At 38.6% G+C, this 24,515-nt stretch overlaps 1 protein-coding gene across 2 annotated transcripts; it reads left to right on the top strand.

The window, feature by feature from the left end:
* Positions 1–381: 381 nt before the first annotated feature.
* Positions 382–24,515, top strand: LOC126824876 (GATA zinc finger domain-containing protein 14). 2 transcript variants are annotated; one of them, XM_050554282.2, is made up of 11 exons: positions 382–476; positions 1,748–1,809; positions 1,958–2,075; positions 3,347–3,997; positions 4,269–4,371; positions 4,595–4,759; positions 8,030–8,087; positions 10,123–10,276; positions 12,930–13,030; positions 22,830–22,870; positions 24,240–24,515. In XM_050554282.2, exons 2-11 carry the CDS (start codon positions 1,804–1,806, stop codon positions 24,388–24,390), a joined length of 1,548 nt encoding a protein of 515 aa, XP_050410239.2. In that variant the 5' UTR covers positions 382–476; positions 1,748–1,803; the 3' UTR covers positions 24,391–24,515. The 2 variants fall into 2 exon arrangements, with proteins under 2 accessions (XP_050410239.2, XP_055957808.1); XM_056101833.1 differs by lacking the exon at positions 382–476 and adding an exon at positions 480–614.

The following is a 24,515-nucleotide window of genomic DNA, read 5'->3' as shown; positions in this document are numbered from 1 at the left end:
GTCAAAATCGTGCAGTTCATCTGATTTTATTGCATATCAGTAAAACTAAAACGTAACGTAGTATGTAGGCTACATGCATAGTAGTCTATGTTTTTAATTTTTTATGTAAAATCCCAGTTTTTGTGTTTTCTCAAATTGACCTACTTATCCCAGATATACGCCAAAATGACAATAAAAAATAGATAGACGCCATTTATTTCTAAAAAAAATATTTCAAGGCAGGGGGGAGACAACCCACCCGGACCACCTAGCTAGCAAACCCCCTCCTCCGAGATATTATGTATGAAAGTAATCGTCATTGAAAGTAACTCGGCAAACCTCGGCAGATTCCATGAGGTACTGGAATCTGCTGAGGTTTGCCGAGTGTATCAAAGACAGAAGAATAAAACGAGGCTTTTGGTAAAGGGGAGGCAACTCTTATTTCGGAGCACAAGTCAAATCGAGCAGACATGCAAAGCCAAAGGCATCAAAGAAAGGTTTTTTTTCACTTCATCATAACGAGTGGCCGGAAACAGTTTGGAAAATTTAATAGGTCTACTAGCAAAGGGTTTTTTCGTGGGATACAATCGAGAACTGTAGGCCTTGCTGGGCCCCTTAAACTTGAATCATAACAGGTCTCACAAATCTTTATGAGTATTAATATAATGATGACAACTTTACGTCTGCTGAGTCTGACAGGAGACCAGACTAGATTAGACTAGATACAGTTGTCACGTACTACCTACCGTAGGCTACTGATGATGTTCGATGTTGTAGCCTATTTGTAAGACCTGTTATCTAGTCTCCCACAAAGCCGCATGCCTATATAGTCAAGAGTCAAAATAATTATGATCTTTATTGTTGATCAAAATGGAAAATGTTAGAAATTAAAAAGCGGCAAAGCGACGCACGACTACAAGCCTATAATATAAGCCTATAATATAAGTATAGAGTAAAATGGTCGTCATAAAAAGACAAGGCCTAGCTATTTGACATATATGCTCTAAACACAGTAGAGTAGGTCTACGATACCGTACAGCCCTATCTATGTTTATGTCACTGTTAGTGTTACGGCGTCGCGATTTGGCACGTTACCATTAAATACTGATAATAAACACTTGTTTTTTTTTATAAAAGAAAAGCACACTAAAGAAATAGACTTAATCATTATTGGCCGGCTGTTATAAAATAGGTATGAAAATAGGGAAACAAAGAGACATGAACGTTGTGGTTTCACCGGCGTCTCATCCACAAGGAATGAACCAGGTCAAACCGAGAAACTAGCCCACAGCTTATAAGGACTCTTTGTCAAGTCTCTAATTAAGTACCGGTACTGGTAGTAAGACTCATGAGTACTCATAACGCCGCCAGCGTACCCAGCCTCCAGGTATTATTATAGCCTAGTCACGAAATAGCCAAATTAAACACTAGATTTCTACCCTATATCTTTTTTTGTCAAGCCCCAACAAAACCGAAGCCGTTATAATATACACCTGCCGAAACAAGTGTGGGGATCTGTTTGGAAAAGTTCTCTGTGATTATCATCGGCTTACATTGACACGATTTTAACCCGTTCGTGACTAGTTACTAATCCAAAACAATCCATTTAAATCCATTTATATTATAATACTGGTTTGTCTTCTCTGCTGTTAGTGCTAATGTAATCAACATTAAAAATGGAACAAGACTAAGTATGATTAGATTGTACCCAACGACTACTTACTCTTCCAGCTAATTAAAATATGCTATGTAACTGTTAATATTTCAGATTTTAAAGTCCAAGCTGTGTTTTCATCTTGCTGATAAAACAAGAGAACGATCGTTATGCAGGTATTCAGGTTCTAATTCTATCTTTTATGATGCAAACTCAATCATAGATCTTTCAATTCCCGGACGTTAAACCCCTTTTCTAGAATTGTAATACATTGTAAGCCAACGTTTATCAGATGCTACATTTAAATTATTTTTTTATATATAGAACCTAGCGCCAGCACCCATATTTAATCAAAGAAAGAGGCAGAGACAGGCAATATTTGCAGATATCAACCCGGGACAACCTGCCACCAATCCTTGTAACACCACATCGTCTAAAACAAGTAAGAAAGGGCCAATTAGACTTACCAAACAATGGTATTTTACATAATACTTTTAAGGAATAAGCTTACTGTAGGCTTATATTTCTAATGTCAAACAGAAAATAACCCCCAAATTTTAATGGACTTTAATTGTATGTTAACCGTTAGAACAATAAAATCCTGTATTTTATAGAAGTTTCTAATTAGATCATGTCTTTAAATTATGAGGGAAATTATGGAAATACTCATCTCATGATACTGCAAAAATTTGATCTAGATGAACGGAGCATCAATCAAATCATCGGCGTAACTTTCTTCAATGAATGGTGCCACGATTTGAGCTACGATTGGACCCCGACTGTTATATATACAGCCCGACTGACCAGGGTCTTCACTGTTTCCTGAACTTCTACAGAGATCGCATTGCATCTTAATGGCCCCGTCAGACCAGGGTGGCGTCCTTACTGCGCTGCTGCGACCGTACAGCGACCAGAAAATGCACAAGGTTGCCGTGAACACAACGCAAGAAAATGTCCCAAAAAATTACAAACTTGAAAAAAGTCACGTTCTTACAGCTGTATAGGTTAGATCGCAGAACCTTGGCGTTTGTTTTGACTCGGCGATTATTGGCGACCATGGAGACCACGGTACAATATCTGGCGTTTCCACAACGCTCTGCGACCATTTTCCGTCGCCGAAGCGTCGCAGTAGGGGCGCCACTCGGTCTGACGGGGGGATTACAGAGCGTGGTGCTTTTCTTGTCCAAGGCTGATCCCGATCACCACGATTTGGAAGCCCGATTATATGCGATCTGTTGCGCTTTGTTAAGATCCAATACGATGTGCTCGATTGACAATTAATCTTGTTGAAGGTAGAAAAATTTTGAACCGTCCAGAACTTTTTTTTACTATTAACACAATTGCTACGACTGACCTCAAGACATGATAAGACCTGATACGATTACCACGATTATCCCACGATTGAAACTACGATTTCAATGTAGCGTGAATCCTGATAGTGCGAGTACCTAGCATTAGCAACTACTTGCCCTAGATATAGTGTCTCGCCTTCTCTCGCAATACATAATCAGCAAATGCAACAATTTTATCTAGATCTCGACGGTAAAACCCACCACTTGCACAAAAGGTACAGTCCTTAACGCGGTATGATAAAGAATAAAGTAAATATTACTTATATACGTAAGGTCTGTATACAGACTAAATCATACCATAATAAATACCCATACAAATATTTGACACCATTGTCCCACATTGGCAAGTTATATATTTCAGGTTTGATGCCCGTTGGTGGATATTCGGGTGTAAGAGGTGGTGGCTCCAGTTCTTCAAGAGGTGGACTAAACAAATCTAACAGAGGGCACTTTACGACTGGCAAAAATTATAACCAGACAGAAAATTCAACTAGTTTTAATCAACCGAGCAGTATATGTGACGGTTTCAATCAAACACTATATGTTAAAAGTGAAAAGTTTAACAAATCACAACAAATTCAAAGCCAACAGGGTCATTTCAATCAGTTTAAAAATGGAAACAGCAATGTCTGTAATAGAAGTATTCAAGGCAACGGTAACCAACCAAACAGCGTTAATATCAATCAATCAAGTAATAACAGCAGAGACGGTTTCTACCAAACACAAAGTAACACCAGAGGAGGCTTTAAACAGTCAAGCATTACACATAATAACAGAGGCGACTTCAATCAAGTTAACAATAATTTCAACAGGGCAAACTTTAACAGTAACCCGGGAAGCAACGTCTTCCACCCAATTAGTTCTAATAATAGAGGAAACATTATCCAATCAAACAGCAGTGGATTAGGAAGCGGAGATGAATTTAAGCAATCATGTTTTGGGTCCAATTTCGGAAACAGTTACGAATATAGTGACTTTTATTCTCCTTCACGTGACAAATACAAGAAAACAGGTAGGCAATGGGGTACGGAACAGGAGTTTTAAAATGTTGAATACATACACCATTTACTCAGTATTATTCCTTCTCGTCAGGCGCCACTATAATGACAACCTATTGGTTTGTGAAACATTTCTTGAAACCAAATACACCCAATTCCCTAACCGCTCTGATTTACCTTTTAATTTATCACATTTGATGAATAATTGGTAGATATATTGTTTCATAAATGATAAACCAAAACCCTTTCTATTTATTGATCTAGTAATTTTCTCTTTTTTATTAGAGGTTATTTCCAATCAAGCAATAAATCAGTATCAACAGAATAACCGTTTTGGTAATTTCCATGGAAATCAAGGCGTCACTAAAGTGAACAACTTTGATGGCAGGTAGGATTGCATGAATATATTAAAATTATGTTCCATTTTTAAAGTAGTTAAAATGTCAAAATATTACCATTCCGTAAACTTCGTGATTAAAATTAGATAACTCAACATCAACAAAGGGGCGCCAAACAAAGGTATCAATTGGTTCCACGGAAACGACTGTGATAATGACATATAAATATCGATTGTCTGAATTATAGGTAAGATGAACTATTTTGTTTTATAGATTCCAAAAGGCACCCGATTTTGGTCACCAGAATACGCCATCACGCGGTAAAACACTCTCGTCGTCAGGAAATATATACAGTACTGGTAGTGGTCCTAACCCATTAAATTGGGGAACCCAGGTAGTTAAACAACCTCAAACATCTATGTTTGATAACAGTAGCCAGTAAGTAGAAGTAGATATGTATATATAATTATACATATTGCTTTCTATTTTCTCCTTCTATTACATTGTTATACAGCAATTTTTTTTATCGATTTTCGACGAAATCTAAAATAATTATAGGCCCGTTCACATTTGTTTGTGGATACGGATAGGTTTCGATTTTGCCACATAACGAACCGCAACTGCCTTGATTATTCACCCATATTGTACGAAAAATCGCGTTTTTAGCTTGTGATATCCATCTCTTGCAAACTGTGCTCGTATCTTGCACGGCAACCACTTGTTAACAGATATTTTCAAATTTGGTTTGACGCATTGGGGTCATGATGACGCACGCTATCAATAATCAGACTTCCTAGAAGAGCTTAGAAACAAACACACCTTAGTCGAAAACTTTGTGAATGCGATAGACCGGTTACAATTTTAACAGATCTTTTTAAAATTTGGTGTGAAGCATTTGGTTCATGAAATGACGAACCCTATCGATATTCAGCCTTACGCAACCTTCTGTTCCGGAGTTACCCCCGTTTGCCGGACATCTTCTCAACGGGATAGAGGCTACAGTTTTTAACATTTATTTTCAAATTCGATATGAAGCATTGGGGCAGCGAGAGGATAAGGCCTATTGATTTTCCTAGTTCTCCGTCAGTCACTATATATATTTGGTTTTTATGTAACTTGTTTAGAATGTTTTTTAACTACCCGGACTGGTCATTTTTATACGTCCACATTCATAATGTGAACGTATTATGCCGTCGCCCCTGTCTGTGTGTGTGTGTGTGTGTATGTATGTATGTGTGTGTGTGTGTGTGTGTGTGTGTGTGTGTCTGTGGTTCGCCTACAGGGCGCAATTCTTCATGGATTTTCTTCAAACTTGGTATACTTATTCCTTATACCCCAAGGAAGATCCCTATTGTTTTTGGTGCATGCCCGACCCCCCGGGGCAGAGCCACGCCCATTTCTAGTATTTGTTTGTTTGTCGTCTACAGGCCACATTTCTTAACTAATAATCTTGAAACTTTGCATACACATTCTTTGTACCCTAAGGAACATCCCTATCGTTTGGGGTGCATGCCCAACCCCCAGGGGCAGAGCCACGCCCATTTTCTTTTCGTGTGTCTTTGTGTCGCCTACAGGGCGCAATTCTTACTGGATTTTCTTCAAACTTGGTATACTTATTCCTTATACCCCAAGGAAGATCCCTATTGTTTTTGGTGCATGCCCGACCCCCAGGGGCAGAGCCACGCCCATTTCTAGTATTTGTTTGTTTGTCGTCTACAGGCCACATTTCTTAACTTATAATCTTGCATACACATTCTTTGTACCCTAAGGAACATCCCTATCGTTTGGGGTACATGCCCAACCCCCAGGGGCAGAGCCACGCCCATTTTCTTTTTGTGTGTCTGTGTGTCGCCTACAGGCCACAATTCTTAAGTTATCATCTTGAATCTTTACATACTTATTCCTTATACCCTAAGGATGATCCCTATTGTTTTTGGTGCATGCCCGATCCCCAGGGGCAGAGCCACGCCCATTTCTTGTATTTGTTTGTTTGTCGTCTACAGGCCGCATTTCTTAACGCATCATATTGAAACTTTGCATACTTATTCTTTGTACCCTAAGGAACACCCCTATCGTTTGGGGTGCATGCCCAACCCCCAGGGGCAGAGCCAAGCCCATTTTCTTTTTGTGTGTCTGTCGCCTACAGGCCACAATTCTTAATCGATCGTCTTGAAAAAATTTCATATGAATTCCTTATACCCTAAGGATGATCCTATTGTTTTTGGTGCATGCCCGACCCCCAGTGGCAGAGCCACGCCCATTTCTTGTATTCATTGTTTGTTATCTACAGACCACATTTCATAACGTATCACCTTGAAACTTTGCATGCATACTCCTTCTATCCTAAGGAACATCCCTATTGTTTGTGGTGAATGCCCAGGGACAGAGCCACACCCATTTTCTTTTTGTGTGTCTGTATGTCACTTACAGCCTGCAATGCTTAATCGATCATCTTGAAAACTTTTTTATACTTATACGTTATACCCTAAGGCTGACCTCTATTTTTTTGGTGATTGCCCAACCCCCAGGGGCAGAGCCACACCCATTTTTTCTTTGTGTCTCTGTGAGTTGCCTACAGGCCACGATTCTTAATGGATTTCTTTGAACTTGGGATATGTTTTCCTTATAGCCTAAGGACGACAACTGCATGTCACGACCCCCAGGGGCAGAGCCATGCCCAATTTTTATGTTTATCGTTTACAGGCCCAAATTCTGGATGGATCAACTTGGTATTTGGCATATGTATTCCTTATAGCCTAAGGGCATCAACTATTGATTTTGGTGAATGCCCCAATGCCCAGGGGCAGAGCAACGCCCAATTTTCCCTTTAACGCCCAAAGGCCACAATTCTGAATGGATTATCTTGGAACTTGGAGTACTTATTCCTTATACCCTAAGGACGGCAACTATTTATATTGTTTCCATATCCAACCCCCATGGGCAGAGCCATGCCCAATTTTTGTATTTATCGTCTACAGGCTGCAATTCTGAATGGATCATCTTGGAACTTTGCATATTTATTCCTTATACCATAAAGACAGCAACTATTTATTTTGATACTTGCCCCGACCTCTTGGGGCAGTGTCACACCCACTTTATTGTTAGTATTTTGTCTGTAAATTTGGGGTGGCTGGGTGGTTAAGACGCTGGCTCGCTAGCCTGGAGGTCGGGTGTTCGATCCCTGCATTGGCCGAGAAAGTTCATCTGGATTTTCCGACGTGGTTTCCCCTTGTCAGTGGTGCAGAACGGAGGGCCTGACAAGGACAGCTGTCCAGTCCTTCGGATGAGACGAAAAACCGAGGTCCCGTGTATACATTAGAATGCACGTAAAAGATCCCTTGGCAGTTGGAATTCGATATAAGAGTAGGCGATAGTGCCGCTGCCCGGGCAAAATTTCCCTCATAGCACACTGTATGGCGTATGCCCGTCTTCATTAGCCCAGTATAGGAGCAGAACAGTAGGACGTTAAACCCCATTTCATTTCATTTCTGTAAATTTGGCAAAACAAACCAGACGCCTAGCCTTCTTTGCCTCTGATCATATTACAGCCATTTCATATTTCATTCTCTTCATTTTAAAAAGTACCATATCAATCAAAGCTGGAATGTGGACGTATATTGCAGCGTTAGCGATGCTCTTGTTAGTATAAGTAATGTAGGGCGCTAAACCGCGATATGGGTACTGATCATGATGTTGTTTACTTTTCAGGTATCAGTCGACAACACAGAATTATGGGTATTATCCGATGTCATTTAATCAGTCACTTGTAAGTATGTAATATATGATCTCTTGCGTCTCTGGATTAAAAAAATGTTTATAAATATGCATTGCTTCACAATCCTGATTTATTTTCATTGTATGATTTCCAGATATTTCTGAAATGAGACGGAATCAATCATTTCAGGACAAGTCAGATCTTAACTGGAGTTATCCCCCTTATAAGCCTATCAAACACGAAAGGGACACTCCGTTGAACGTTCCGGAATTAGATTCTCTCAATTTCCAAATTAGTGTCAATCGAGTGAAAGGGAGAATTTCGGAGTACAACGCATGTGCCGACTACATAAAACACATCTCAACCAATCATGGCGGCTGAAACATATTTGTTAGGCTAATTTATAAACAATTCATATTTATTCAGAATTACGTTTGTGGCACTGCCAATAAATGTCCACTATAATGGTTGAAAACTAGATAATGTAAAGGGTATATGCTGAAAATTTCAGTGAAATTGCTCCACTCTGAACCGAGATATTAGCAATTGAATTTTAGGCCTAGCTCCGATCATCATTACTAAAGTCGGTACGATAAAAAAAACATAGTCTCGATTATCCAATTTTGGATTGAATCATCAATGAGCGTTGAGCAGCAGATTGGATTCATATCCAGTGAAAATCCTACACATAAGATGGCATCAAGAGTTGATTTAGGTCTTTTCATGTTAATAAATGTCAAATTAATAGTTTATATAACATTTCATTCCTAAAGAAAGGCCTGCAAATAGGAAGATTTAGCTCTTGCATATTGTATGTTGAAGTGGAGGCCTTTTTTTTTCCTCATTATCACGTGATAGTTGAGTTTGTGAAGAAAACGGGCGATTCACAACCGAACCGTGGCATGTATACCGTCATATGCCGTCTCAAACATCGTGTGTACCGAACCGCGGTACGGATTTAAATAAAATGAAATGAAATGAAATGGGGTTTAACGTCCTACTGTTCTGCTCCTATACTGGGCTAATGAAGACGGGCATACGCCATACAGTGTGCTTTGAGGGAAATTTTGCCAGGACAGCAATACTACGGCCTACTCTTACATCGAATTCCAACTGTCAAGGGATCTTTTACGTGCATTCCAATATATACACGGGACCTCGGTTTTTCGTCTCATCCGAAGGACTAGACAGATGTCCTTGTCAGGCCCTCCGTTCTGCACCACTGACAAGGGGAAACCACGTCGGAAAATCCTGATGAACTTTCTCGGCCAATGCAGGGATCGAACACACGACCTCCAGGCTAGCGAGCCAGCGTCTTAACCAACTAGCCACCGTGGTCCCTATTTAAATTAAAGTACTGTGACCCGAACCATGACATGTATACCGAGGTTACCGTCTCACGCAGTCACGGTATATCGTTGCAGGAAATGAAATGAAATGGGGTTTAACATCCTACTGTTCTGCTCTGACTGGGCTAATGAGGACGGATAGTTTCAGTAGTGCTCCCATATAATATGTAATTCAAAATAATAAAAATGCGTTACTAAAGCTTAAAATAAGAAGTTAAAATAGAATAAAACTTCGGTATGTTGATATTAAAATAACCTTTATTTTTCTAAACCAAAATCCCAGAAAATTTCCAATAATACGGGCCTCTTTTTGTGGGCCCTGGGGTTAAATGTCACGATTTCAACCATGTCGAAAAATATTCCCGTATGCAGTGGCCCCTTCCATTGGTGCTTTAAGCACGTCCTTATTCTGGTTAATGGTTTATCCGGAACTGTAAATACGCCAGTTGTATTTGGTACAAGTAAATCTATTTCAAAAACTGTATTACATCCAAATAAAAATATATGCATCATAAATATGTCATATTTTCAAAAATTGCGCTTTTCATTTAGTGCAATGTATGATAATATTATTGACATAAATTGTTTGTAAACTTTATGTTTTCCATTTTGACTAAAGTTCAAATAATATGTTCATTACATAAAATGGCGTTTATAAGTCGATTTATATTAATTTAAGCCAAATCCAAATTAACATTACATCATTTCAAAATTAATCTGAATTTTTTATCGATCAGAATGGTAAATCTCTAAATACAAGTATAAATACACAAGAACAACCTAAACATAATGAGATCGACAAGAGTTTGAAATTAATCACAACTGATATTGAAGGCGTTAAACGATGGGGTCAAGTCAAAACCAATTTCATTTTATTGTTTGAAATATTTGGTAAGTATGAACTGATGAACTTTACAGTTTTTGCATGTTCTCTGTTTATCAACGAGAATTTAAGCGTACAAAAAATAGACAGAAAAAAAACCTCGTTAGGACGTATAAATGGACACGGGTACTCCATCACGCTCTTCTCGGATTCACTTTAAAAGTGACTTTTGATTTCAAACGAAGCTGATCGAGATAGTTAGTATTATAATGGTGTGATAATCTGATATCGCTAATATAATTAATGCTTCTTAAATTAACCACTTTAAGGTCAACTTCCTAGTAAGTCGTTAACCTGTCACCACTTTTCAAGCCGTCATTGGTAACGACGTTAATCCCATCTATTGTTTTTGTTGATTTATTATATTGTTTAATCTTTTATGCATTGTTCATCTATCGACATGTCAGTTTTAATTACATTTACTTTTATCTTTTTATATGATTTTACATTGAAGGCAGTCACTAGTTAGGATCCCTTACTAAGTGCAGTAACTGGCCTGTCATTACTGTATGACGATATATATGTATAGTTATGTTCCGGTATATTAAAGAATTGAAGAATCATTCGAAGTCTGTTATATCCGAAGAGAGAATTTACACCTCTAAAGTTGGCGGAGAAGTTTTGTGTGGCAAGACCCCAACCTCTCTACAAGTCATAGCTAGTATACCACGCCAGCCCCAAACGACAACTTCACAATGGAACAGGTTTTAATCCCTGAAAAATTGGCTGAGATTTTTAAAATCATGGACATTGAAACAGTGGCCAACCAATGGAGAATAGAAAGCAGAGGAAATAATTTTAGCGTTGTGCTAACATGGAGTGGTTTCTATTCTTCGGTGCCACAAAAGAGGAAATCAGCCAGTAAACTCAAGCGAGATTGGTACAGAAGTCAGAGTTACAAAGAAAAACAGCAGACTCAACTACCAAACGTAAGTACCATTACACATACAGAAGAAAAACTGACTGGAGAGCACCCTCTTCCTGATATCCCCACAAAGAAATCTAAGTCGAAGTTATGCCAGACAAAAGCAGTGCGTGTTTTTAACAAGACAACCCAAACAGTAGCTGTTACTGTTACCAAAGACCCGATTTCTCAAACAGAATCTTCGATGAACGATGGCATGTACGGCGAAGATATCGACATTTTTGGGTTGCCACATCTGAAACGCGACGACACCTTCGTGACGCTGATGGGGGAGCACAAGAGTATTATGCCAAACCTTAAAGTTCCAGTGGAACCTACACCCTTTGCTCGGATTGAAAACATTCTACGACAGCGATATTTGGGCAATCCGGATGACCATGAATACCTAATACAAACCGAACGAGGGACATACTGGGAATGTGCAAAAACTGTAAGACAACAATGTGGAGATTATAATCTAAGAGCCGTGCCCGTGGAAAGCTATAATAGTTATGAATGGGAATCTAACTGGAAATGGAGATCTAAATTTCCTGGCTGTAGACAGTACTATTAGTATTTGCTTCTTGAATTATACCACTGTTGCCCGTTTGTGTATTTTGTTAATCATTGATTAGGACTTCCAACTTAATGAAATCAATATTTAATGTCATCTTTTTATTTACCTGATTCCATGATTCAACAATGTAATGTATCATTTCGTTCATGTCGTGTATTAAGACGCAGGGACTCGTCTTTTCTAAAACAGAGGAAATTGTAATAGTGTGATAATCTTAGCTACAGTCAGTATTCGTGTTCGGCTCAAATTGTTTCTCTCTTGCTCGATTGTTTAACTTTACGAATTCAATATTTAATATTATTGTGTTTTTCATCATTCAACAAATAATATATCATTTCTTTTGTATCGTTAATTAAGACGCAGGGACGCGTCTTTTCTAAAACACAGGAAATTATAATGGTGTGATAATCTGATATCGCTAATATAATTAATGCTTCTTAAATTAACCACTTTAAGGTCAACTTCCTAGTAAGTCGTTAACCTGTTACCACTTTTCAAGCCGTCATTGGTAACGACGTTAATCCCATCTATTGTTTTTGTTGATTTATTATATTGTTTAATCTTTTATGCATTGTTCATCTATCGACATGTCAGTTTTAATTACATTTACTTTTATCTTTCTATATGATTTTCCTTAAATATTACAAAATTTGTACATTGAAGGCAGTCACTAGTTAGGATCCCTTACTAAGTGCAGTAACTGGCCTGTCAGTACTGTATGACGATATATGTATATTTATGTTCCGGTATATTAAAGAATTGAAGAATCTCTCGAAGTCTGTTATATCCGAAGAGAGAATTTACACCTCTAAAGTATACAGGAATCAGTTCGTCCGTCTGAAGATTTGCAGATTTACATACGTGATAAAGTCGTCGTGGGCTACACTGGGGGATCTTATTTTGTGTAATTGCAGCTCCCCAATTAAAATTACAAGATTTCAGATATATTTGGATGTGGTTTGTCTATTAATTATTTTTTAATTCTGCTGTCAGCCTTTCAATTGCATGTTGTTATTTGTTCGTCGCCCATTTGTTCTATTGTGGCTCCCATGGTACTCGCCTAGTGTCTAGTGTTTTATGTAATTTGCAAGTTCCGTAAGTTTATATAATTGTGAGGCATCCCCTAAAGGTGTTTCAAAGTATCAGATAAAATGATAACCTTGTTTAATTTATAATATAGGAATGGTTGACTCTGCTGTTTTGATGAATGCTCCAGGTACGGGGAAAGAGTTTATTCTCAATGATGGATCAGCATCTATACAGTGTCTCTTCTACGAAATAGTAAGATTTAAGGAATTGTTATGGGCAAGACTAGGCAGTTTTTATTGACAGCAATCAGTCGATAATTACGTTCGTTTCATTTTTTATGCTGTGGTTATGCCGTTGCCCCTGTCCACCCGAACGTCTATATAATTTGTCTGTAAACACTCTAGAGGTCACAATGTTTATACGCCCACATTTTCACGTGGACGATTTATGTAGTTGCCCATGTCCGTCCGTTCACTTGAGTTTGTGGTGTTTCGATTAACGTTTAAATATATGTTCATTAAACAATAATCACGGATGGGTTGGTAAAGTTAAAGATACATTATGTAAAAGCTAAATCTGCCGATTGCAGGTTTTATGTTTTAGCTTCAAATGCTATAAATTCTTATTTAGACATTCATTCACATACCAAGTCTATAAACAACTCTGTAGATTATCGGGATGGCGCAGATGTAAACGGACTGAAATACGATCGCCATTTAAAGATACATTATGTAAGAAGAGCTAGCGATTCTTGCTATAATAGTTCGAAAATAGATAATGTAAAATGAATAATTTGAAAATTTCATTCAAATTACTCTATTGCGAGCTAAGATATTAGCCTTTGAAAGTTTGACAAGACGTGTGCAATAATTTCAACCACCGTACTGGTTGTTCAAAGTCAAGTCTCGCTCCTCCATTTTTAGCTTAAATCAATATATGGCTGAACTGTTCTAATCTATTTAATATCGGAGAAATCCGATGGCATCGAGAGTTGATTATCGTCTGAATAAGTTAATCAATGTCTAATTTATAATTTAGAAAACATTTCAGGCCTAAAGAAAGACCTGCAATAGGCAGATTTAGCTCTTGCATAATGTATGTTTAATTTAAAAATAGAGAAACGAGGCTGAGTCTCGAGTAACAAGTAACATTGGTACGATAATAAACAATCTATGTCAAAACTTCAAACAGTGACATGTCGCTCAGAATAAAGTAATTACAAAGTAATTTGAATGAAAATTTCAATATATTAATTTTGAATTATCTATTATCTATTTGGAACTATTATTGCAAGAACGATCAGCTCTTTATCTAAATCTTAAATATCTTAACAGTCAGAAAAATGGCGTCTATAAAATGCAACTATATCCTGACAGTACGTCATTACAAGGTGGTTGGATTACTCCCTGTGATTTTTTTTCTCCAAAAATGGGATAACTGATTCCGTAAATTTAGCGTTATATTTTACATACGTGTATCCGACTGTCCTCTTTATTCACGAAATTACATCTTTGGATATATATAATGCTAAACGTGTTCAGTGTCAGTGGGACGAACGTCGAACAAGATGGCATCACGAATTGTAAAAATCATGTAGAAGAACATACTGTAATACACTGATCGCTAACCCACATTACATTAGTTCATAGCTTTTATTTTACCAAGTTTACTTAAGAATGTTGAAATAATTTTACACGGATAATACTGTTGTAAACATATGGCTCGCAGGTATATGGTAACAGTGTTAATAGCATCCCACTGTAATGCTATTCATATAACAGAAATATATTTAATTACAGATATCTCTATATAGATACCGCATGTATTAATCATGTTTGCTGGGTTTGCAATAAACATAAAACTATTTGTCAAGAGAATTGTGATGTTAAAGGAACAAGCCTCAGATAAATCGTACTAGTTATAGATATGCTTGAAATGTTTTGAAACCTTTATCTGAAATCTTTATCTTATGGATCTGGCTAAGGCTCTATTTCACATTAGGGGTCAACAGTAAATCCCCAAATTTCACCCCAAAGAAATGTCTGGACATTCATGTGTCTGCATACTTGCCCTTGTGATCATAGTTTTATTGACGAGGCAAATTGTAACACTTTGACTAGGGTCTGGTGAAATTAGTTTTGTTAATTAGTTTTGTTCAAACACAGGGTTGGGGCAACGACACCTTAATGGGCAAATTTATGTATTTTCAACTTTTTCTCCTAAACGACTTAAAGAATTTCAACCAATTTTGATAGTTATATTAATTGGGTGTGCTTGTCCGGATTTGCAAATTAACAGGAGAGGGACACCTTAAAGGGTAAAATTAGACACTGTTGAGTTCTTCTGCTAAAACCCATGGTGGTTTTTAGCTAAATTTAGAGCTTATATAGCCAATATTTAGATTTGCTTAGATGACGTTGCTTTGATTAATGAGCCCAAAACAGGGCCAGTTTGGTGGAGCTTATTTGACATTTTTTTTGGACTTATTAAATTTCAGCAAAGTTTTGATCAGATCATAATGTGCCGTTTTATGGTGTTTTTGAATATGTTTGATTGTCTCTTTTATAGTAATCCTTATCATATGCTCTCAAAGCGACATCTTCAGTGCCGTTAAAGGAGAATGCCATAGTAAAAGTTTAATTTTATCATTTACTAAGTTCACTGTGTAACGCATTTCAGAATTATTTAAAAAAAAAAAAAAAAAAAAAATAACGTTAAAACACTTTCTGAATTTCCCCAATTACGGGAACGCCAAATAGCGTGACACGTATGGAATGGTATCGCTATACCAATATTAAATGTCCGCTAAAATGTATTTTCGATTGATTGTATGTAAAAAGTACAATGTACAAAGTCCTAATACCGGTAATGATTAAAGCCATATCGTTGCCCGTCACACTTTTTGGGACACAATAACTCTCCTTCTAATTGAGCTAGAATGTTCAAACTTGGTGTAGGTGTTTATTAGGTCAGTGCCTTGATGGAGTTCGAAGATGAGCATTTTCTGGTTGGTCCCGAAATGAACTAATTTGTGTTGAGTGGACGTTAAACCCCATTTCTCTCTCTCTCTTAAAGAAAGGCCCATCTACAAAACCGGAAAGGGGGTCACGGTGGCTAAGTGGGTAAGACGCTTGCTCGCTACCTTGGAGGTCGGGTGTTCGATCCTTGCGTTGGCCGAGCGCCAGTACCGAGTAGTGTCGAATGGTACTGAATGTTTGTATTGTTGACTCGCGTAAACGAGTGTGTCTCTCTCTTCCGGTTCCTTCACTGACCATGCTGGATTATTAAAATATTCATCTTTGACAAAGTTGTTCGTTGAGTGTTCGTCCAAAGTGTGACACTATTGACTGGCGTGGTGGACGGAGTGGGATACAAACTTTTCGCTCATTATAAACTTGTACATTAGTTTAAAAAAAAAAACCTGTCAAAAGTGTCGTCGCTTTACCGAAACGGCGGTTGGACGAAGTTTTTTTTACTATAAATTGTCTTCACTCAATTCTCCCATACTTTGTATTGTGTATATTTTTGTGTTAACCAGCAAGTTCACCAATGGCGAATAACACACGTGCACCAAAACAGTGGTGCCTCACTAAACACGAGAATATTACTTCCTTTGAATCATGGCGACAGAATCTCCAATATTGTTTATCGCTGGATCCGAATTTTGCACCTTTCCTGCTTGACGGTGCAGTATGGCGAAAGAAAACTAATGCTGAACCTCTAAGAGGCTTTCAGAATGACCCACGAGACGCACCGGACCCAAGGCGTACAGCTCAACAAAAAGCTACTCATCTAGACCTAATGTTGGGTCAGATTGCAAATTATTGCCCGGTTGTTTCAAGGAACACTATTGTTAAAAATTCTACGTCAATTAATCAAATCTGGCAATGTATCCGCCTTCATTTTGGTTTCCAGTCCACTGGCGCACACTTCTTGGACTTTAATAACATTCGATTGGATTCATCTGAGCGTCCCGAGGATTTATACCAAAGACTCATGTCATTTATTGAAGATAATTTATTAAAGGCTAACGGTGATATATCGCATCATGGTGTAGTACCCGTCCTTGATGAAGAACTCTCTCCATCATTGGAAAATATCATCATTTTGGTTTGGCTTCGCCTCATTCATCCCGACCTACCTCAATTAGTTAAACAGCGGTATGGAACAGAACTTAGGTCACGTACCATTGCCAGCTTGAAACCTGAGATTTCACAAGCCCTGGATTCCCTTTTAGATGAAATACAATCCTCGTCAGAAGCTCGTGTTCTTCGTTCATCTACAAATGATTACTACAAGAAGCCATACACTAGTAAAAGACCTCCTTCTGCCAAGTCATGTCCTATTTGTAAACAGGCTGGCCGTCCTCGCTACCAACATTATCTCAGTTCGTGTCCGTTCTTACCTACAGCTGATCAAAAATTCCTTTCTAAAGCCAGACTTATTTGTAGCTTTGAGGGAGACAATGGTGATGATGAAGACGACAACCCTCCTGTACCTGTTGAATCTCCTCCTGGACATATCGCCTGTCGTGTTAGCATAAAGCAGTCTCCCCACATCAAAGCATTTTACAACCACCACCCGTTACAACTTACCATCGATACTGGAGCCGAAATTAATATGATTAAATCATCAGTGGCAAATTATATTGGTGCCCCTATTGAAAAAAGCACACAGCGTGCTCTGCAAGCTGATGGGATCACACACCTTTCCGTTATTGGTGAGACTTACATCACCCTCACAAGAGGTAATTCCACTCTACAACTCGAAGCTTTGGTTGTCGACGATTTAGATGTGGATATTTTGGCCGGTACCCCGTTTATGACAACGAATGATGTCTCGGTTCGACCTGCCTTGCAGCAAGTCACACTAGGTGAAAATGTCATTCAATATGGCCCTAATCCGCTGCAGTCATCTCACCATGCTGTTCGCAGAACTCAAGCATATGTGTTGCGCTCGCCTACTATATCCACCATCGTATGGCCAGGTGATTACCTCGAAGTTGACATTCCATCAGATATTGACCCAGATAGTACTCTTGCGATAGAAGGTCGATGGGATTCCCCACACTCTCGAAACAGTAAACCATCACAGATATGGCCTCAACCCACAATACTAGACGCTGTTGCCGGTAAACTTCGCATTCCTAACACATCTATTGAACCACAATCAATTTCATGACATTCACATTTCTGTCAAGCCAGATTGGTAAAGGACTATACACCCGGTGATACCAATTCTTCATTGGCCGTCACAACTTCAGCTAATGTACCACAAACTAAACAGCCACAGGGTCATAACTCAGCAGCCATAAAGCTAGATCCCGATAATATTTTGTCTTCAGATGACTTTAGTAAGTTCCAGAATCTATTACACACATTTGATAATCTCTTCAGTAAGAACATATCGTGCTATAATGGTGCTGCTGGTAATTTTCAAGCTGTAGTAAACATGGGTCCTGTCCAGCCCCCACAAAGAAAAGGCAGAGTTCCGCAGTACGCTAGAGATAAACTTACAGCATTACAGGAAAAATTTGATGAACTGGAAGCAGCTGGGGTGTTTCGTCGTTCTGAAGATGTTGGTGTGTCAGTAGAGTATCTTAACCCTTCCTTTTTAATACAGAAACCTAACGGTAGTTACCGCCTTGTTACCGCTTTTGCCGACGTTGGACGATACAGCAAGCCTCAACCTTCATTAATGCCGGACGTTGAATCTATCCTTCGCACAATTGCTTCCTGGCAGTATATCATTGTAACTGACTTAACAAATGCATTTTATCAGATTCCCCTATCAAAAGAATCGATGAAATACTGTGGTGTCGCTACCCCATACAAAGGAGTTCGTGTTTACACCAGGTCTGCTATGGGTATGCCTGGTTCCGAGACAGCACTTGAAGAGCTTATGTCTCGTGTTCTTGGTGACCTCTTACAGAGTGGAGTTATTGCGAAATTAGCAGATGATTTGTATATAGGCGACAACACCATAGAGGAATTGTTATCCAATTTTCAAAAGACATTATCGGCGCTCAATTCTTGTGATCTTCGGCTATCTCCTACCAAGACTGTCATTTGTCCTACTACTACGACTATACTAGGTTGGATATGGACGAAAGGTTCAATATCAGCTAGTCAGCACCGGATCAGTACGCTCTCGTCATATCCACCCCCTACAACTGTTCGTGGTTTACGGTCATTTTTAGGCGCATATAAGGTCTTGAGCCGAGTTATTCCTAACTGTTCTCACATACTTACCCCTCTCGAAGACTCAATCACAGGTTTACAGTCCAAAGATAAACTTACTTGGTCGGATGAACTTTTACTACACTTCACCAAGGCTCAACAGTCCCTACATACCAACCGATCCATCGTTTTACCTCGGTCAACCGATCAACTATGGATAATCACTGATGGTTCCGTATCAAAACATGGCATTGGCGCAACTCTGTACGTTACCCGTTCAGAGAAGCAGTTATTAGCTGGATTCTTCAGCGCTAAGCTTCGCAAACACCAGGTTACGTGGTTACCCTGTGAGATAGAGGCATTATGTATAGCAGCAGCAGTCAAACATTTTAGCCCATACATCATCCAATCCAGCCATAATGCTTGCCTTCTCACAGACAGTAAACCGTGTGTACAAGCATTTGAACGTCTGTGTCGTGGTGAATTTTCCGCCAGCCCACGTGTAACATCCTTCCTTTCGGTTGTCAGCAGATACCAAGTGAGTATTCGGCACTTGGCAGGTACTGCCAACGTGCCATCTGATTTTGCCAGTAGAAATGCCCTTCCTTGTGTAGAACCAACATGCCAGATCTGTCTTTTCATTAATACTACGGAAAATTCAGTGGTACGGAGTATCTCTGTTAAGGACGTCATGAATGGTAGTCAACGGTTACCCTTTACCACACGTTCTGGTTGGATCGCAACTCAACATGACTGTCCTGATTTACGCCGTGTTCATGCCCACCTCAAACAAGGCACTCGACCGTCCAAAAGTTAACAAATATCCGCGACATCAAACGTTACCTCAATCTTGCTACTATCTCTAAGGACGGGCTATTGGTAGTTAACCAGGATTCACCTCTGATGACCTCAACTGAATTGATTATAGTCCCACGCCCAGTTCTGGACGGATTATTAACTGCATTACACTTGAAGTTGGACCACCCATCACGGCACCAACTGAAACTAGTTGTAAAACGCCATTTTTATGCCCTTGATCTTGATTCTGCTCTGGAACGAGTATCGGATTCCTGCCATGTTTGCGCCTCTCTTAAACAGCTTCCGCATGCCTTTGTTGAACAAACATCAGAAGACCCACCCGAAGTAGTAGGTGTGTCGTTCGCGGCCGACGTAATGAAGAGAAACCGGCAACTTATTCTTATTCTTCGTGAAACCACTACATCATATACTGCCACATGTATACTGGAAAATGAACAACAGGTTTCTCTACGTGATGGTTTATTACAACTAGCCATTGCACTCCGTCCTCTTGATGGTCCCCATGCAGTTGTTCGAGTCGATCCTGCTCCTGCCTTTATTGCATTAAAGAACGATCCAGTATTAAATCAATACCATCTGTGTTTGGAAATTGGCTACCCCAAGAACCCAAACAAAAATCCTACTGCTGAGAAAGCCATCGCTGAATTAGAAAATGAACTTCTCCGTCAGGAACCGAAAGGTGGTACAGTTACCCCCCTTTCGCTCACTATTGCAACTGCACGACTTAATTCGCGAATTCGTGGTCGTGGATTGTCTGCAAGAGAACTGTGGACTCACCGAAACCAATTCTCTAATCAACAAATTCCTGTCTTGGACCAAGACATCATCATGGCCCAACACAGTCAACGACTCCGTAACCATGCCTTTAGTGAAGTTTCCAAAAACCTAAACCAACACGTGTGTCCTTCCTCAGCTATGAACATTCAAATCGGCGACTTGGTTTACCTTTGCTCTGAAGGGAACAAGACCGGCGCTCGTGATCGTTATCTTGTTATGAGTGTAGAAAATGGTTGATGTTTTATTCGAAAGTTTGCAGGATCACAGCTTCGTTCCATGCCTTACAAAGTCAAGTTACATGACATCTTTAAAGTACCAGAGCACAGTGTTCCCTCTCATCCTCCACAACATGAAAATAATGAGGATGAAACAGATACTGTCACAACTGATACTTGTACTATAGATGAATATCAACCTTTACATGTACCAGCGTTACCTGTAACGCCAGTCTTGCCCGAAGTCCCAGTCGAGCTAGCAGCCTCTGACTCTGAGATGACAGAAACCTTTCAACCCAGCACAATTGAAAATGAGATAACACCTTTACCAAATAATCAGTTGATTCCGTCTCGTCCTCAACGACCTCGCAGACCACCAACGTACCTTAAAGACTATGAGACTTAATAGACATTTTACTCATTACTTTATTGTGATCATTTATAATGTGTACATGTGTTTTATGTAAATTAAAGGAAAAGAGAAGTCACGCCAGTACCGAGTAGTGTCGAATGGTACTGAATGTTTGTATTGTTGACTCGCGTAAACGAGTGTGTCTCTCTCTTCCGGTTCCTTCACTGACCATGCTGGATTATTAAAATATTCATCTTTGACAAAGTTGTTCGTTGAGTGTTCGTCCAAAGTGTGACACTATTGACTGGCGGAGAAAGTTCATCCTTATCCCAACCCACAATCCACATATGACGTCATAAAATGCGCAGGACCGTCTCCAATCTAGCGTTCTCCGTGGTTTCTCCCCCTTGTCAGTGATGCAGGACGGAGGGCCTGACAAGGACAGCTGTCTAATCGTTTGGATGGGACGGAAAACCGAGGTCCCGTGTACATATTGGCGTGCACGTAAAAGATCCCTTGACAGTTGGAATTCGATATAAGAGTAGGCCGTAGTGGCGCTGTCCGGGCAAAATTTCCCTCATAGCACACTGTATGGCGTATGCCCGTCTTCATTAGCCCAGTTTGGAGCAGAACAATAGGACGTTAAACCCCATGTTATTTCATTTCATTTCACAAAACCGGAAAAGGACAAAATTATATAAGAGAGACCATTCACAAACACACATGCCGTGTTCTGCATTATAAATATAACCTTTATTGAAGAAAAAAATGCAATGATGCCCTAGAATCAACCGGGCGATAATGCTCCAGACATAATTATTATGGTCCTTGATTTAAGACGTGCTTATGTAATAATATTATATAAAAATCGTTTTACTTTTGTTGAAGACTTCATGAGAAATTAGATTACATATACAATTAGTTTGATCACCACTCCAGACTAAATTCAAGTCAAACTCTTAAACAAAGGAATAACTACGCAACCCGCGATGACTTTTGCATATTATTGACGGAGTTATTATTGTGCCCTTTCAAATTTTCATCACGTGTCAGTTAAGGATAAAATTTGTATGTAGTTTATATCAATATCAAAACGCTACATCCCTCGGGGACAATTAAATTTTCAAGTCAGTTTGACAAACAACTGTGGTCTGGAATCCCGTAAAAATAAAAGTTATATTCTACTGGGCCGAAACAACTTCCTTAATATCCAAGTAGGCCGAAACGACTCAATGCCAAACCAGTGCCCGCGTCCCTCTTCAACTATTCCAGATAACTAGGCCAAACATGACTGATGTTCAACATACCAACATAGCTATAGAAAGATAACTTGATCGATAAAAGCCCGCCAACAATCACGTGCCCTAACCTTATATACATCTCAACGACCTTGACGAAAATTGAACTGGCCTTAACAAAATAGATTTAGCCGAATTAGGGTTTATTTGGTATGTTTTTCCTTTTTAATAATATTCAGAAAGATTTTTAAAATTTCGCGGACCGGAAATATGCAAATATTACACTTATTTTTCATATTAAAACAACTTTTTGTGGTAGCATTCTCCTTTCAGGCCCCCGGACCTCTTGTTTCGTGGATAGTTATTATGAATTCTTTAATTCAAGTAGCTGTCATTATCATCCATCAATTATAATAAGTTCAAGCATTCACTTCAATGTAAAATCAATAAATCTATTTGGCCTTGTTTCAGGACAGAGAATTACAAAGATTAGTTAGAGGACAATGGCACAGGTACGTTTTGATAAAATATATCTTTGAACCGTACTAATAGATCAACAGTAGATTATCCTACATATTTGACCGGTATTGTTTTTTTTTATGAAAAGCAGATCAAATTACCACAAATACTTTATTGATTGGACATAAATGTTTTCATACACGGCATTTAGAGGTGAAGATACGGAAGAACAGGAGTTAGTATAAACCTTAAAGCAATATTTATTATTTCTGGTCAAATGCAATGACGTAAAAGACTTAAATACAGTTAAAACAAATACGCACAATGTATTGATGTAATTGACACGTCTGTTTAAACGCTTTACTGTATAAAGACATTTTCGATCAGATTTTATGTTTTCAATTTTCATTGATTCAAGAATAAATAAAACCCGGTCCAACTTACTCGATCAACATTTTTCTACCAGGTTAAGTCATTGGATGGGTGGTATATTTTCAAGCTTTGCAAGTCCTACGGAAAAAAACCTATCGAAATTTTGACAGGGCTTTGATTTCCGATCGCAAATCCAGAAGACGTCGCACCTTAAAAAAACTTTTTGCAAATCGTGTAGAGATAGTCAGTATTCCATTTTACAACTCTTCGTCTTCAGAGCTGAAAACCCTCTGCAGTTACCACTCTCTAACACACAAGGTCTCCTATTTTTGCGTCCCACCCGGAACAAGACATCACGAACGAACAATGGCAATGATCTTCACTTTCGGTTTTTCATTTGTATTACTAACCTGTTTAACCTATCCGTTCACATATATGTAAAACGTCATTTAAGACTCACCAAATTATCGAAAACATCAAGGGTTATTTTAAATCTTTGAATTAGAGTCCAGTTATTATGATGATTGGGGACATGTTTTCACTTTGATATAACAATTTCTGTAGCCTTAGATAAAAAGACTAATTAATGATAAAATAAAACTGCACAATATTTTTCAAATCTGCGATTGGCAAAACCACGTTTTGGGTGAATTATTTATTTCGATTCATCGCATTCTAACAGCTTCAGTTTTCTGTCAAACCATATAGAAACTTGTTATAGGTAACGCGGACGTCTTTGCTGCAGGGTTCATCTGTTAACCTCCAGTTTTATGTTGTTGGAATAAATTCTCAAACTAGTATTTGGATCTATAGTTCCTGGATTATATTCAATAATCTTCGCTGATGGAGTTGGGATATGAAATCTTGGAGATCATCCGTATCTATAATCGGATGGTGAAGAACGGTAGATTGGATTTTTGTGATCAGCCTTATGTTATAATCATAATACATGTATTAAAGAACCAGGGATTGGTTTTGAATTTGACCACAGATAAATTTTGTAAATTTACGTAATTCGACCAGCCAATTTTTATATTTTTCTTTGTGAAGGTGTGTTGGAAGCCTACAGATGAGATCTGGTAAAATGAAATGTGTTGCTATACGACCAGCGTCTGCTGAAGAAAGAAAGACAGCGAAGATAACAGCCGCTGTATCAGAACGATGGTTACAACACTTTACTAAAAGCTTTAACGAACAATAATTACTTGTAATTTTGTTGTATTAATAATGTAAGATTTAGATAAACAGCTGGTCTTCTTGCTATAATAGTTCAAAAATAGATAATGACAAATGAATATATTGAAAATCTCTTTCAAATTACTTTAT

Source organism: Patella vulgata, chromosome 6 (assembly GCF_932274485.2).
Source record: "Patella vulgata chromosome 6, xgPatVulg1.2, whole genome shotgun sequence".
NCBI classification, from domain to species: Eukaryota; Metazoa; Mollusca; class Gastropoda; family Patellidae; genus Patella; species Patella vulgata.
This window is presented reverse-complemented; position numbering and strand designations above follow the sequence as displayed.

Excerpts from the sequence above, each read along its gene's own strand:
- LOC126824876 (XM_050554282.2), top strand. Across the intron at positions 2,076-3,346 it reads CACCACATCGTCTAAAACAA|GTTTGATGCCCGTTGGTGGA; the intron begins GTAAGAAAGGGC and ends TATATATTTCAG. Across the intron at positions 4,760-8,029 it reads ATGTTTGATAACAGTAGCCA|GTATCAGTCGACAACACAGA; the intron begins GTAAGTAGAAGT and ends TTTACTTTTCAG.